The sequence below is a fragment of the Manacus vitellinus genome, unplaced genomic scaffold, assembly GCF_001715985.3.
Source record: "Manacus vitellinus isolate BGI_N305 unplaced genomic scaffold, ASM171598v3 scaffold_55_pilon, whole genome shotgun sequence".
In the NCBI taxonomy this organism is placed as follows: domain Eukaryota; kingdom Metazoa; phylum Chordata; class Aves; order Passeriformes; family Pipridae; genus Manacus; species Manacus vitellinus.
Genome location: NW_021940651.1, coordinates 2,181,080 through 2,198,287, shown reverse-complemented (window position 1 = coordinate 2,198,287; position 17,208 = coordinate 2,181,080). Strand labels below are relative to the sequence as shown.

The window sequence follows — 17,208 nt, the reverse complement described above, 5'->3', positions numbered from 1 at the left end:
ATGGCCATTAAAGGATTAAAAGTAGATGGTCCCTGCTTGAAGCAGGTAAAAGCACTTTATTTTCCCCCTTGAACTTTCTGTGACTCAGAGTCACAGAAATGACTGATGTACATATAACAACTCTTCCAACTCTGTGAACTGAAGGAATCTGGCATTGCACAAAAGTGCTCAGTGTTTTAGGGAAGTGAACAATAAATAAGTGCAATGAATTGTTGTCCATACATTTTAAATGTAATATAAATGGCTTTTGCCTTATTACCATGTTGTAATAATGGAGTAATTTACACTTTTTGCTTTTCCAGAAAAAAATGAACATATCTTTCAGCTGACACTGGGAAATAAGCTTTTATAATCAACTGGAAAAAAAAAAGCTGGATTTCACAATATTTGGTTTTATAATTATATATGAGTTTAGTATTGTAAGTGTGATTTGCTTTTGTCCGTTGAAGGTAGCTGTCTAGTTATTTAATACACTATTTGTCAGCAAATGAACATGTATTTCTGACATAGATTGTAGATTAAATCTTAAAAAAATGATAACATGGAGTTTGACCACCATAGTCACTTCTGATAAAATACAAGAAAATATGTTTTTTAAAGTATGCAGTAGACAAATATAAGAGCAAAAGATTTCAGATATTATGGTGAAACTGTTTGTGAAGAATCTTACCATTACTTGATCATTCCTATCATTGTTGCGGTTATTTTATATTAACAATTCTTTAATTATGTGAATGCCAGAAGGGTAAAATTCACAAAAAGGAAAATAATTTTACATACAATTTAGTGGGATAACAATGTGTAGAACCCACTTTAAAGAAACCATGACAGACATATTTCATTTGGAAGTCTGACACAAAAGGAAATGACTCCTCTAATACACAATGAAATAAATAAAGGTCAGATGGTTCATTTGTCTGCATTTACTTTGCACAGTTCTACCAGTAAAACAGGATTATTATTATTATTAACATTGCTTTCAGGTTTCCTGGTAACAGTAGCACCAAAATAAAGACCAGATTTTGTCTAGGTGAAATTCACTCCTCCTGTATAAAGCCCTATGCCTAAAATCTGCACAGAAAAAAGCTGAAATAAGATGTCGAAGCTGCTAAATTTCTGTGTAAGCACCTAGCTGCAATCTGTACAAGCTTATAGGAGTCAGGTACTCAACTTCCACTAAAACTAAGATGAGGTGAGCACCTTCGTTCTCAAAGCTTCTTTTGGAAAATGTGAGCCCTGTAAAGTGTAACAGCCTTCCAGTATTTGCTCAGGGACAGTATGTATATATGCATATATATGAACAGTGCCTTAGGTATTCAAAATCTATGCAAGTGAGAAGGAGAGCATGGAGCATGCAGCTTCTCAGCTCTGAAGCAGCAGCAGCCTTGCTGAGCCATACTGCTTATAAGACAGCTACTGGATCTTCCTCATAGACCACACTTGACTCATGCCCTGAAGTGACCTCCAGCTCAGCCAGAAAGACTTGGGGCTGTGAGTTAGCTGCTGGCAAACCTTGAACCGCATGGGGTTCAAGTGGAAGGAAGGGCTTTAAGCCAGCCATATGTGCACTGGATGTTTCACGTAACTGGAATGTGGTTTGTGTTGAGGTATGTTTTCTTTGGCTATTTTTTTTCCTGAAATGTGCAATTACAAAAATTAAAATATTTACATCGCTACAAATGAAATTTCAGTGTCATCTTTTTCTGTCATTGAATGGAATATTCCTATGTGCAACAGGTGAATTATTTTCCTTGGGGATCAGACACAAAACTGTTTTCAATACAGAGAACAATAAACTGATTGTTACAGCTATACACTTTCTGATCAAGAAGTTTCCCTGTCTTCAGTGGTGACGCTTGTCCCATAGCTCCCATATCAGCTGTGTGCCAGGCTTCACAGTAGTTGCTAACCAGTCGAATCCCATTTGCGGTTGACCCATGCCATATTACTTTTTGAGGCCTGAAAGGTAACGTTAAGATGTTATTTCCTGGAAGAGACTCTTTTGCTTTATTCAACTGCATGCCTATATATGTGGTGACCTGTATTTCTGCATTCCTTCTCCTTGAAGCAAATAGTGGCTAGGTAAAGACAGAAAGGAGAGAAAGAAAGGACAACACAACTTAATATCCCATTCCTAGACTATCAGAAATGGAAAAGAAAAATGGCATAAGGAAAACAAGAAATTTATATCACATTTCTAATAGTCCAAGATATTGCCACTATTTCTATTACTATCTGGTAAAAGTAGAAAAAACCCTTATATGTAACATATAAAAGATAAAGGGTAATGTAAACTTACCAAGATGAATCAGTCATGATGTTCCTCCCGTCAAAGGAGTATATTGGAACATGAATGTTGAATTGTCCACCATTTCCATCAAATATAGATTCCCAGTTACTGAAAAGGGTTTCTCCCTGTTAAAATGTCAAAGCTACTTTTACAAACAAAACAAATCCCAAATCTGCGTCATACCTGACCTTTATAGACTTATCTACAAATCAAAAATATTATCTGCATTTAAGGACACTCTATGATTCCAGCTTTCTCATCAGTTTCTGCTTGATGTTCCTGAAAAAACTTGTCTCATCTGTCTTCTCTCTGCAAACAGATGCTCTCCAATCCATGCCTTTGCCTCACAGTTGTGTCTGTTCTATTGTCACTCCAAAAATTCAGCTTGATCACCCACTGTCCTTTTGTTCTTAAGGCATTGCTTGAAAAATTGCTTATAAGTACTATATAGCTATATGGAGAAAATATAGAGATAACTTGGACTGGAATTTCTATTAAGGTCACAATTTTGTGAAAAGTGTTGCAAATGCTCAACACAAAAGCTTTGCACTGGGCTACTTCTCAAAATCCTTTTGAGTTTTTCCAGTCAAAGTTGAAACAATATTGTCTTCACAAATTTCTCTCAAGGCTCTGTATTTGTATGCACTTCAGAGTAGCATCCACTCAACACGTTCCAAGCATCATGTGTTATTCCTGTAGGTTTCTTTGGCCGCTTGTCCTGGGAGCCAGCCAATGCTACAGAGACATGGTTTGTTTTCCTCAGTTTTAGTGTGTGTCTGTTTATGTGAGACCACAAAATGACTCATGCTCTAGACTCTCCTCTCTGTTTCATTGGGGTAAATCCAACATCATTCCTAAGCATAGAATTTGCATTTTAGTTAGAAATGAGAAAAATAGGCATTTTATCCTACTATACTCCATGATCATACCAGAAGGTAAAACATAATAGCTCAGCAGTTTTCCATTTCATCACTGCTTTTTTGTTTCTTGAACCTGACTGTGAAATATGAAGCAAAGCTGCTTCTTTATAAAATTTTTGGGCTGAAACTTTGTGCTTTTGTCACTTTCCAAGATTTTTGGGGCACTTACGGCCTATTCTAATATAACAAATACTAAGCACTCATTTTTACCTTAAGATTGACTACTGGCAAATGGTATCGGTCTGTTTTTCTGACAACTGTGGCCAGATCTTGCAAATGTGATGAGAGGAAGGCTCTATAGGTAGATGTCAAACCTGCTAGTTGGGCCTGTTGAAAACACTGAAAATCCGCTCGCATGTCACCAGAAAATGGGAAGTTCAAAGCCACCAGATGCAACTAGAGGAAAAAAAGGAAAAGGTACCATTGTAAAAAAAAGATCATAACACTAGGAAGACATTTTGTAAACAAAACAGTGCCCCATCTTCCTGCCAGCATAGAATGTGTAACTTCCATAATAGGTATGAAAGTTATTTGGTGCCATAACATTACATTTCTCAGAGCTGTCAGGCTCTTAGCAGAAATACCAATTTATCTTTCAATATTAAAGAAATCATGAAGGTTATATACTCCTAAAAATTAAAATTCTTTTAAAAGCAGCTAGTATTTTCAAGTAGAAGTCTTGGAGTTTTCACACAAACAAAATCCCAAATTCTACAAAGATGGAAAAAAGTTGTAAGTAGTGACCATATACCATTAAAAAATACAAGAAGTAACATGCTAAAGTATAACAGCACAGATGCAAGAACTAATCCACATTCTTGTTTTTTTTTAATTTTTGTTTTCAGTCTTTTTAAATATAACTCAGTTACTTTGCTTTCTTTGTCTAAATATTTTAAAGTCTTTTAAATGAAGGCTTAGGTTCTAAAATGCCTGTCTAAAACAAGCAGTGCCACATAGATAGAAAATATTCTAATGAATATTTTTCTTATTTAATTGTTACACTACTGTTAACTTAAAAGTTACTCTGTGTTGTGGGTACAATCGCTAAGTGAAGAGGTATTCCTAACTCAGAGTCAGGATTCCTTTTTCTTTGAGATGGGAAAGGGGCTGGGATGATGAAAATAGATCCAGAGGAAACAATTTAAAATTGTGTCTGAGATGTCTAAACAAAATAAAGAAGCGTATTTGTAAATTTCTAAAGTAAAAGCTCTGAATTTGAAGAGTAAATATCACAACTCTCCCTCAAGATGCAATCTATCACGTTTCAAACCACAACTATGCAGTTGCAATACAGATTTCATACTTACTGCTGGTTTTCCATTGTTCATATTTGATACTGGTCTCAGTGCTGGAATGGACTGAAATCCCTGATATTTGAACACAAGCAAACAGATATGTTAAATATACTACTGAGATCAGAATTTTAGACACTCAATAACTTTTAAAATAAAGCAAACATTGAACACTGGAGAACCTAAAACTGTCCTGCCTTTGAAAAATAGCCCCAAACAACGTAGCCAGAATACTTTATCTGCATATCATCAGCTTGGTGTGTCACATAAACATGTGTTTAAAAGCTGGCCTCGCCAGTGTAGCTTTGCTAGACCCGAATGTACCCATTCCACAGTGCTCTGCCAGAGTTGGTATTAGTGCTGGATCACACCTGGAATCCTGCATGGAAGAAGCCTGCTCTTGGCAGGAGTAGAAGAGCAGTTCAGTAAAATCAAAACTGAAAGGGTATGGAGGATGTGGGAAAAAAAATGCAGTGGGCGGGAATATCAGTTGTTTCAGGAACAGCAAAGTTTTCTTCTCCAGTTACAGTACGTATGAGTAACCAGTCACCGGCTGTACCACATGAGAAACTCGTGTGGTGTCAACTGGAGGCTGCAGACAATTTATTACAACTTCAGATCTAGACATTTTTCCCAGTATACTAAATGAATTTCTCCCTGATCTATTCTAACCTTTTTTATTTCCTTCTGGCCATCTTCATTCTCACTGCTCCTTCCTAGCACTCTTTTGCCCTTTCATTATCTCAGCAGACCAATTAACCTGTCACCAACAATACTGTTCTCTATCCAATTTGCCACTTCTTGGTTTTCATCCTCCTGTAATTTTTTGGGACAGACAGCATGTTCACATGTGGGTTGGTACAATAACTTGCAGAATGGGGTCAAGTTCTAACTAACAATTGAGGCATTAGAATAGACCCTCTGAACACTGTGGGATAAGCTACATGAAGGTGTTGATTATCGTGCACTGAATACAGGACTATAATCTTTTAAAGAAAATCTGCTTTCAGAAACACTTGTTTGAGTTTCCTTGAAGGGGATCAGGGCTTCATATGACTGACTTCAGTGTTATGAAACCAAAATCTGTGGGTTTGAGTTTTTTGTTTTGTTTTTGTTTGTTTGATTGTTTTTGTTTGTTTTGTTTTGGGTTTTTTTGGCAGCCTACTTTATTCTGCTTTGCCTCTGTAGTCTTGGAATCTCAGAAGATACTGGAAAGAGATGGCTGTCCAATGCAAACCAATTTGCAAGCTTATGTAGAGGTGGGATGTTTATTTTGAACTAAAAAATCTCAGTGGAAAATCATGTTGTGTAGTGATCTGCATGCAACTACTGCCAAGTGTATCACACATCTAGATTCAGTTTTTCATGGTTCAATATTTTGTACTTACATGGCTTGATATGGCTGGAGGAGGAAGGCTGTCAGCAGGGATAGGAATTAGCTCACCAAGCTGAAAGAGCCAAAAAAGAAGAGTAAAACAAAAGCATGTCACCAGGAGCTTCGAAATTAAAAAAAAAAAAGGAATCTTTGTACCCATACTACTCCACCTGTGTAAAAATATCTCCCACAACTCCATTGTGAGTAAGGGAATTGGAAAAGATTAAGACGCAGTACAATAGTACCTGCAATTTTCTCCATCCATTTCGAACACGGATGAAAACCTCACTGGTTTCCCTCAGATAGATTAGTGTACCTTCTGCTACAAAATGGACTTTTTCCAACATACCCTCAATGTTTTGGAATGTTGTAACCTGTCAAATAGGAAAACATACTTCATCAGACACAGAGAACATTTGGCAAGTTAAATTGTTAAACTGAAGTCTTATTTGAACACATAAATATCAAGGCTTCTTCTGAAGGAAATGCTCATAAAGTCAGTTTTACATAATTTAATCCATAAAGCTTCAGTAACATAAATATCTTGTTACTTTGGCGTACCAGCATCATCATTCTGCGGACTGTACTAGAACTACAGCAGAAGTTAATTTTGTACAGAGTGAAGGTCATTGCACTGCTGCAGTTTAGCATCCTAGATCAAAATGCAGAGTTCAGAAAAGAATTCCAGGTAGTTTATCAAGTTTCTGGAGAGTGTAATTTCTCGATACTTGAGTATAATTTCTTTCTCATTTCTTCAGTGTCAGAATGCATATTAACGCTTTATGAATAATGCAGGCCCTACTATAGGTTTGCATATTGGTTTTTAATCATAATTTTGACCTAAGTGGGCTTGGACCTCCTATCTGAGACAGTAGCCTGTAACTACAGTCCTCTACCTTGGGGCACCAGTCTTGGAATATCTGTTTCTCCCCCGACAATTGCAATGAATGCCCTCTGCTAGCTTGAAGAGATTTTTGGCTTTTTTTTCTTTCTTTTTTTTTTTTCCAGGAACTATGAAATCTTAATTTAGAAATTACCAAGACTTCTGTCTTAGATGGCTTTTCTTCTTCATGGATACCTGGGATCCAATTCTGATTTGATTAATGATGTAACAAAAGAAAACAAATTTATATGTATATTCTGGCACAATGATTTTTAGATTTGCTAGGGAAATCTACAATTTTCATCTTAGAATCAAATGACCTATATTACTGGGTTTCAATCTAGTAATGCAAAGTGGTTTTTTCATAGAAACTGGGCATTCAGTAGTTATTCTAGTATCTCAACACTGTATCATCTCACGTAGTATCTCAGTTTGATTTGAACATTGTTTTGAACATGGAATATATAACATTCCACAACTTTAGCATGCCACCAATCTTTGCATTTATTTGAATAGGTTGTTATAACAAGGCAAGGGACGGATTTCTCCTCTCATCCCTTTTCTCAGCTATATGGATTCCCTGCTAAAAATTACATGGTTCATAAAACAATCTAGTAAACAAAAACACAGGATGGAACTTTCACTCTTCTTTCAGTGCTACTGGTGATCACCGAAAGATTTGATGAAAGCTTTCAATATAGCAACTTCTTTATTTTGTTTCTTACCAGATTCCTGGTGGCAGGTGACCCTGGCTCTCCAGGAGGACCTGGTGGCCCAGGCATTGCAGCTGCTAAAATAAAACAAGCACAGAATACATGTTGAAGGACATGTTTTGTGAGAGAGAATGTGAGTGACATAAAGAAAGGACTTAGTGGTGACGTCTAGGAGCAGTAGAGGTTTTAAATAGCCATAGTCAAGTCCTGAATAGCTGTGTTCAAGTCAACTACAGAAAATGCCTTCTAAGGATTTTTTTAAAAGCAAGGATAAAACAATCTTTTCTCTGTTATTTGGGAGGTTAAGGCCAAATTTTTGATTGCAATTTGTCATAGAAACTTTGCAAATGAAGAGCCAGACCCACTTAAATTGACCAGAATGCTGTTCCGCAAGCTGCTGCTGATGTGCATATGGAAGAGGAAGAACTTTTAGTTCCTGCCCATATAAACTTGGAAGGCATCGTTATATCTTTTGCTATAAAAGTAAATAAAAAAATACTTTTCCTTAGATAAAAAAATCACTTGTAAGCTCAGCTTATGTTTCAAAGCAATAAAGAATTATTCAGGGGTATGAACTTGAACTTCTAAGACTGCAGTCCATCTAATAACTAGTACCTGTCTTTACTCCAAAACTGAATTTCTTCACCTTGAGCTGAGAAGTCCCTGTTTTTTGGAGTAAAAACTTCTTTCTTTTAAGGTAGGAAAGACTGAAAGATATGCAAGAGTGAAAGCAAGCATCTTGTGCAAATGCATGGCATGATATCAGAACTTGGAAGCTGTTTGGAAGAAAGAGCTTCTACACACTGACCTTGCTTGTTTGTTTTTGTGAATCCCAGAGGAGACTCGAAATCACCTTTTACAAACTGAAGAATCTATGCTCTGAGGCATTTACCAAGATACTGCAGAGCAGGTCCTTCAAGCCAAGAGCAGGGGAAAGGGGTTCAGTTCTTAGTAGTGTTCAGAGCTATTCACCTGCAGATAAGCTACTCCTCCTTCCCCATATTAAAATATGGGAACCCCATACTACAGTATGTGAACCCCCTATTACAGATAGTAAGAGCTTTAACAGAGATAACTGAACCTTGAAGACAGAAAAGAAATAAACATTTGTGTTAACGTTTAGTAAAACGAATATTCATCAGTGTGCTACCTAAAGAAGCTTTTAACAAAGCAAAGAGGAAAATGTGTAGGAAGATGATGAAGACTAATGGCAGAGAGGATAAGTGAAAGTATAGAGATGGGATACTAATAATAATTTGTTTTGTCTGACTGGGTCTCATAGCAAATATTCAAAAGTGCTTAATATAAATTACACAGCAGAAGGCCTGAAGGCCTTTATTGACTTCATGGATGCTGTGGACCTGTCCATATCATGATGATCGTGATTCAGATAAAGCCTATGTTCCAAGGTTGGACATATTAAGGATTTTTTTTTCTTTCTCAAATATTATTCTGAGGATGAATAATTCTGACAGACACTAAATTACTAATATTTACTGGATGACAGGTTGGAAGTCTCCAGTATACCTGCTGCATAAACCAGGCTGACCAGGTTCACAAAATACTTGGAGAGAACAAACTGGAGACAGAGATATCTTCTCCCCAAACTAGCATACTCATAGGTCTTGTGGGAAAACAAGCTGATCATTAGTTCTCAGGAATGCAGAGAAGTATTCACAAGACCTTACCAAACTTTAAGAAGAACAGATCTGTGTTACAGCCTCTCAATTTACTTAAAAATTCCCTTCCTATTAGTATAACATTTTCAGCTGAGATTAAGGAATGCTCTGCTCTGGTTTTACCTGGCTAGATTCCCATGCTGGGCACAGTTCCTAGAGGGAGGAATCAGTCATTCACTCAGGCAGACCTATCAAGTAACGTCAGAGGAGTCCAGGACCCCATCCACCAGAACCTAATCTAAGGGCCATTAATAGTATGAGGCTTGTCACTAGCAAACTTGTGACCCAAAAGGAGTCAAAAGCACAAATGTCTTGAACTGTGACACTTGGTTTATAGCCACATACTCCCTTTAATACCACCTTGTTTGCAAAGTTCTTCTCCTGATATGACTATTTACGGCACATTTTGCTCCTTTTCTAATCCATTAAGTTGACAACCATTAAAGGTAGAGCAACCAACCTTCCCAAAGTTTCGTTTCTATTCAGCATTTGTGTAGGAACTACTTTTTAGTAGCAGTTCTCCAGCAGTCTCATTCTAGACTACTGTGGGTACTGTTTTTTAACAGACAATTAGAGAATTATTTGGGTTGGAAAAGACCCTTAAGATCATCAGTTCCAACCATTAATCCAGCATTGCCAAGTTCACCACTAAACCACGTCCCCAGGTACCATGGTTACACTCGAGGGAAGCATGTTACAGTGCTTTAGATGAAAAAATTTTTCATAATATCAAATCTAAACCTCCCCTCCTGCAACTCGAGGCCATTTCCACTTGTCCTGTTATTTGTTACTTGGAATATGCGACCAACTCCCACCTGGCTACAACCTTCTTTGAGGTAGTTGTAGAGAGGGAAAAGGTCTCCCCTGAGCCTCTTCTTCTCTAGGTTAAACACCCCCAGCTCGCTTAGCTGCTCCTCATCAGACTCGTGTTCCAGACCTTCACCAGCTCACTGTCCTTCTCTGGACTTGCTCCAGCACCTCAGTGTCCTTCTGGAATTGAGGGGCTCAAAGCTGAACACAATATTTGAGGTGTGGCCTCACCAGTGCCAAATACAGGGTGACAATCACTGCCCTGGTCCTGCTGGCCACACTATTTCTGGTACAGGTCAGGATGCCATTGGCCAATGGCAACCTGGGCACACTGCTGGCTCACGTTCAGCAGTTGTCAACCAACACCCCCAAGTTCTTTTCCACTGTTCAGCTTTCCAGCCACTCTGTCCCAAGCCTGTAGGGCTGCATGGGACTGTTGTGATCCAAATGCAGGATCTGGCACTTGGCCCTGTTGAACCTCATACCACTAGCCTTGGCCCATTGATCCAGTCTGTCCCTCTGTAGAGCCTTTCAGCAGATCAACTTTCCTGCCCAACTTGGAAGCAAGCTGACTGACGGTGCACTTGATCCCCTTGCCCAGATCATTGATAAAGATATTAGACAGATCTGGACCCAATATTGAGCCCTGGGGAAAACCACTTGTGACAGCCACCAGCTTCATTCAAGTCCATTCAGCACAAGAAGAGTGGTTTGGCCCAGATTTAGGCAACTGCTCAATTTGATGGATTTTGCAAAGCTCTCAAGGCAACCTGTCTCTATTATGCAGATTTCCTCCCAGCCACAAACACAGCTACAGTAAAATCTTTCATGTTACAGCACTCCCCATGGCACTAGCTAGTGAAAACTGTTTGCAGAGAAATTGTCCCTTTCGTTGTCTCAGTTCCAACTCACCCCCCAGGAGAAATCAGTGTAGGGCGGGAGGAGAGTGGGAAACAACCTGATTCAGGTATGCAGAGAGAGTGGGCAGGTGGGATATCCTGCCAGGTGTGAAGGAATTGGTCACAGGGGGGTCTGGGCACATGGCTATACACGTGCTTATACAGTGAAAAGCTCACCTGAACCATATATTGCAGGGGGTCCTGGTGGGCCAGGTGGGCCAGGTGGGCCAGGAGGTCCAATTTTTCCATAACCTGGTAAGCCAGGTAAGCCAGGTAACCCTGGAGGTCCTCTGGGTCCAACAACTGAGTCTCCTTTTGGTCCCTGTAGGCGATGAAAAGTATTTCCTTGAATGTATTGGTTTCACTACTGCAGGGCCATGATCTCTGGTGGCAACATTTTCTGAATGCCTGCCAGTACACTGCCATTTAGACATGAGTTTGTGTGTAATTTTCTTCAAGGAGGCATGGATATAATGGAAAAAGAAAATTTTAACCAGGGAGATGGTTCTCAGCAATGTGGACTAGCTCCAGCGGGGTTTTTGAAGGTGGTCTTGCTAATTTAACACAACAAGACCACCTTCAAAAAGTGGCTGAATTTCACAGGAATGATCCAGGTTGGTACACACTGGACTTTTCATTCATATTTTTGGATTACTAGGAAAATAAGATTAATTATTTAGGTGGCCAATAATTTTCAAGTCAGCCTCTGACTAATTTTATATGGCCTATTTTGGCATTTATGGTAATATAACTAGTAGCATCAAAAATTATATATGCTTCTTTGATTTGTAATGCTGTTATAGCATGATCTACATACTGAGGTAGTTATATTAGACAGACGAGCACAGCGTTACATCAATATTTCATAGCAAATTAATTCTGTGCACAACAGTGAAGTGTGTATGCTTACACTTAATGCAACATTCTCCTAATGCTTAGCATATGAGTTTTTCTATAGTTCTTAGTATCATCCTGATGTTTGTCTCTTCTTAGTGCTTTCTAAATTAAAACAATGGGTACTCACAAATATTCCTATTCTACAATTCGTGTGACTTACAACTAATCCTGGTCTTCCAGGTGGTCCAGGAGGTCCTGTCAAAAAACCCCCTCCATTTGGTTCTCCTTTTTCTCCTTTTACACCAGTGACTCCATTGTCTCCTTTTTCACCCTTTAAAGATAAAATATTTTAAAACATTGAGCTGAGATCAGAACTCAATGCACTGATCTTTTCATCATGGCTGGGCTTTGCGAACGAAGATTTGGGAAGGCTCTATCCACATTTGCTACAGGCACGCTGCTGGCTTATGAGGCCAATACGTGACAGACATATCCGATTGCAAAAGGCACAGCAGAAAGACTCCTTAAATGGTGTATTCTGCAATACACGGTTCTTTCTGCGTTGCCTTTTCTCCTCAAGAGTGATCCTGCGTGTGTTCTCGAAGGAGACAGCTGCGTTATAGATGGTGTGTCTCCAGGCCTCCCGATTTGAGGCCAGAGTAGACCAGTTATGATGATCAATATGACCAAGGCTGAGATGCTGTTTCAGGGAGTCCTTGTATCTTTTCTTCGGGGCTCCTCTCATGCGGCAGCCAGTGGCAAGTTCACCGTAAAGCAAGATCTTAGGGAGGCGGTGGTCCTTCATCCTGGAGACGTGCCCTGCCCATCGCAGCTGTGTTCTCAGTAACAACTGATCTTTTAAAGTTACATGAAATCTCCGAGCTTAATAAAGAAAAGCATCCGCATGAAATCTTTTTAACATCCTTCTTCTGTGATATGGGATGAAAAGGAACGCTTTCTCTATCGAGGCTGAAAGGCTCTCAGGGCTAGGAGAGGTGGGGTTAGGTGGAGGCAGAGAAAATGCCTCTGTTGCTGTTTCCTGATATTTTTCCTGGCAAAACCTTGTTCTGTGCTGTAGCTGAAGGCAAAGAGGAAGTCGAAGGAAGCATAAAAGCCTGGCTTTCTGCTTTTCTCCACCATGAAGGAAAAAGCAAAGCAAGATTGACATGGAAAAGAGGTATTTGAATGTATGTGGTAAAGTGAAGATTACAGTGCATATGATGAGAGAGGTGGGTGGAGATGTGTACCAGGAAAACAAAACAGACACCACATAAAATTGCAGACACATTGAACTGTATGTCTTCTGTCCTCCATCGCTGATTATCAGTTCGTTTGGGAAACAATGGGTGAGAAGAAGCATTTAAGTACTAAACCATTATCTCTTTGTGCAAAATTAACCACAGCAGTCGTACATTCCTTCCTCCCCTTCGTTTATCTGATGGTTTATTTCCTTCATTTTTTTTTGCCTACTTTGTTTCACATCTCTGAGATATAAACCTTTGAATAGAAGAGGCAAACGACAAAGCAAGAATGGCAGGTATCTGTAGACAGCCAGAGGAGATGGATGTGTGCAGCTCCTTCTCCAACTTTTAGTCCTTTTAGTATCCCAGTAAACAGGACTAAAGCTTTCTGTACGGCAGGCCATTTTGGAAAATGAAAAATGAGTTCTTTGCAACTAATGCTGTAAAGCTACAGACATTACACTATAAGGTCAAAGAAGCCATACCCGCTTTGCCATGCATACATGGGGAACTTTATATCATAGGAATCTTAGGTGCACTCCACCAAGCAGAAACAAAATCCAGAAACCAGACAGCACTTAAGAGTCCTTCAAGGAGACTGTCAGCACACCACTTTTGGAGGCATCATTTAGTGATAACTTGATTCAATTTTTTTCAAATCTTCTACTGATAAAGACCCTTGTTCACTTAAAAACATTTAAAATAGTATCATATTGTTATTCATTTTTTAAGCCACTTGAAGCAATCAGGAGAATAATAGAACAGAGAGAGACCAGATACATCTTTGTTGTAAAAGCTTCCAGGAAAAGTAGTTTCCATAATTTGATTTTATTCAGTGTGCTTAAAAGATAAATAGCATGACATGGAAGTGATTTCCACGCTCCCCAGCCCCCCTGCCCAATGTTCTAGGAGCCCATTAGGTAATGGATGTCTCTTACCTGAGCTGGCATGGAAACAAAAGCATTCATTTAAGGCAGATATGTTAGGTAACAGTGAATTATGACTCACTTTAATACCACTGGGAAGGTAAAAAGCCTCAGTAAAAAAGTTTATTTCAGTAATAAAGTTTTTTTCAAAAGTAATCTTTATATACTACTGACAATGGACATCTCTATGCTTGAATTAAACCTGCCTATGCAGCTGGAGTTTAAGAAATTAATATAATTTGTAACTGTTGCTGTTCTTATCTGTTTTTTGCATTTCACTATGTTACACTGTTTTATGCTTAATTTATAGTAAAGTACACGTTTTAAAAAAACTTAATAGACCTCAAACACAAATGGGATATAATTACCTTTATGCTATTAATAAAGTGGCTGAAATATGATGGAGGCAGAGGTGGACCTGAAAAATGAAGAAAATATGATAATTAACTGTAATTTTCTTTTTAAAAGCATTGCTTAGGGTATTATTGGTTTAGGAGTTTAAAGGAAAACTATTTACACTAATAGCATTAACCTTTAAATCAAACAGATATTTTTAGTTTGGTTTCCTAACAAAGCAAGACTTACATGCCCTATGTCACTCCTCTACCTTAATAACTTCTGAATCTGACTGTGAATTTCAGATAAATCAGCAAAAAAGAAGGCTCAAATATGAAATATTCTGTTTTCTGACAACATAGCAGCTCGGAAGAGGGGTGAAAGAAAAGCATTCAAGTTAACCCCTTTGATGGAAACCAAGGTAAAAGAGAAGTTTTTCATATGTTTTGCTGGTAGTGTGGTGATCCATCAGTACTTGTGTGGTCTTTCATGCCAAGACAGTACCATAGCTGATAAGAGAAAGCCATGGTGTTGCTGCCGTGCTGCTGGTTGTATAATAACTGTTCCTTGACATTTTTCTGCAATGAAAACCAATATCAGATTCAATGGTTACACCACCTGTGTTGCGTTGTCTGCCAATGGTGGTCAGCCAAAGCCGTCAAGCCAGCACAAAAAGTCTAAAAAGCCTTCAAATATTATCTGTTTGGCATAGACTTGGAAAAAAACTCTCAAACTATTTTACAGCTGTCCATAACAGTTCAATGCATTTTCCTCAAATGTGTTCTGATTAATTTCTGAGATCTTTGGGTCCAGCCATAGGGCTCATATCTCAGCATGTCACCTCAGATAAAATTAAGTCAAGCAGACATTTTGTACATCTGCACTGTGGAACAGAAATGTATTCCCGATATGGCAGCTATTTAGATTTTATTCCAACCCCACCAGTTACAGCTTTCTGCAGTGATCCATGTGAGGGGAAGGGGATGGAGAGGTGGAATGGAATGGTAGGTGGTCTTCATAGAATGACCAGGAAGCAGACTAGGCCTGAACAAGTTACATGAAGCCCATGTGAGTTTAGTTAGTTAGTACAGACAGCCAGAGAAGTTTGACTGACATGGCTTCTCAAAGGGCAAACCTACTTCACCTTTCTTCTGTAGACATTCAGTAGAGGCCTGGTAGGTAATTTTTGGCAGGACCTTTAGGGATCTTAGCACTAGCCAGAGGGAAACATACTTTTTTGAGTGGCTTCTGCTGGTAGACCAGACATTTTCATTTCTCTTTGTTTTCAGATGTTGCTGCATGGACTAAGTGCTAACAGCACTTTGCATGTGCATAATCAATGGCAAAATCATGCCCTCCCAACAATCATAAAGTCATAGATCTTTGGTGAACTTTCTTTTAGAAAATGTGAAGCTACACTGCTTTCACACCTGCAGTCTGCCCTAGAAATTGACTTGGTCCCTGGAGCAAGAGAACTCACTTTTACCACACCTAATGCTTGCCCAGCAAGAAGCCATCTTGCTTCACCTCACTGATTTTCCTTTAGCTCCATTGTTTCCAGGATTCACAAAGAATCTCCTCCATACAGAAAAGAAGCTCTTGTATATTTCTAAATGTGTTTTCTTTGAAGGTTCCAGACTGTGTTCCTCCAGCCAGAAAAACTGGGGTTGTGCTTGAGCACTGTACATGAGGTTGGAGCACAGCACCTGTGCTCTGGATAGTTACTACACCTGCCTCTATATGAAGTAGCTAAATAAAGCACAGCCAGCCATTTACCGACTTTTTGTGCTGGCCTCATATGTTTGCATGGTCTCGACTAATAGACCCTGTTTGTAAGGTCTGAGAGGAGACATTTTGTAAGAATTAAAAATAAATCCACTGCATGGACAAATATGACAGATCAGAAAGGTTTCTGGTTGCTGAAACTCAACAGATATTGTAGTGGAAAGAGTTTCTGCCGCCTGCATCTCAAAAAAGGTTTTTGAAAAGATTCCTGTACTTCTATAATGCAACTTCTGGCTTGTGAATTTTCCCTGTCAATGATTATGTGGACATCTGTGAGACCTAGACAACTGGTTTGTATGAAAGATATTTTAGCAACTACATCAATAAGCAAGAACCAAACAGGAATATTTTTAGAGCAGCAACAGTATTGGTCATAGTTAACATGCTTGAACTTGAAAAACATAGAAGCTAGCTAATCTATTTGATTTGGTCGGCAAACAAATGAATAAACCTCTGTTATTTTAGCTGAAAGGTGAATTAGTCTTCAGTCTAACCAGAATTCTTGTGTTATTTTTGCCAACCTTCACTAGCTGCAGTTTTACAGTAAGATTATAAGAATAACCATCTCATAATCCTCTCCCTATGAAGCACCTGAAATCATCAGGTATAGGCAAAAATACTTGTGATACATTAATTTACATTCAATACAGAACCTGGAAAGGAATAGATGTTCATGGTGGATAAGCCAGCACAGAAGAGAAAATTTTCTTAATTTCTGTTTAGAATTTTGGATACCTGGTGGTCCTGGAGCTCCTCTGTCTCCCTTTTCTCCTTTCAAGGGTGCTGAACTGTGCAGTCCCCAGGAATCTCTGTTTGCTTTAGCACCTGCCATAAAAGCATCACAAATTCATGAGAACTTGCAAACAGCAGAGACTATAGCAGTGACAACCAAACCACTGAAAGTGACAGCAGATTTTTCCATACATGTGGGTCACATGGTTCCTGCCCCTATATGATTGGCTTGTCTCACTCTTCTCATGATCATTGAATGGCTGCCTAATTTTCCTCTATCAACCCCAACATGTGCAAGACAGCTTCTCTCTTACAAGTAAATCTGTTACTCTCCTTTCCCCAACCACCTAGCCTAAGACCCTCTGAACAAACCTGTTCTTATCACATTTGTGAATTTCAGTGCAGCAAGTGCAGAAACAGTTCTTGAGTTATGACTGCACGTTGCATCCCACATCTTCTACTATGTCCAGACTACAAACCAAACCAATAA

General features: G+C 38.9%; 1 protein-coding gene across 3 annotated transcripts in view; it reads right to left on the bottom strand.

Annotated features, from left to right (window-relative positions):
* Positions 1–890: 890 nt before the first annotated feature.
* Positions 891–17,208, bottom strand: part of LOC103754819 (collagen alpha-1(XV) chain) — a 126,049-nt gene continuing 109,731 nt past the window's right edge. For all 3 annotated transcript variants that reach the window (XM_018081694.1, XM_029963212.1, XM_029963211.1), the window contains 11 exons: positions 16,722–16,811; positions 14,234–14,283; positions 11,919–12,029; positions 11,039–11,183; positions 7,486–7,550; positions 6,123–6,251; positions 5,891–5,950; positions 4,518–4,577; positions 3,421–3,606; positions 2,300–2,415; positions 891–1,959 (listed from right to left, as the gene is read on the bottom strand). In XM_018081694.1, coding sequence (XP_017937183.1) covers positions 1,743–1,959; positions 2,300–2,415; positions 3,421–3,606; positions 4,518–4,577; positions 5,891–5,950; positions 6,123–6,251; positions 7,486–7,550; positions 11,039–11,183; positions 11,919–12,029; positions 14,234–14,283; positions 16,722–16,811 — 1,229 coding nt within the window. In that variant the 3' untranslated portion in view covers positions 891–1,742. The remainder of the gene's footprint in view (positions 1,960–2,299; positions 2,416–3,420; positions 3,607–4,517; positions 4,578–5,890; positions 5,951–6,122; positions 6,252–7,485; positions 7,551–11,038; positions 11,184–11,918; positions 12,030–14,233; positions 14,284–16,721; positions 16,812–17,208) is intronic.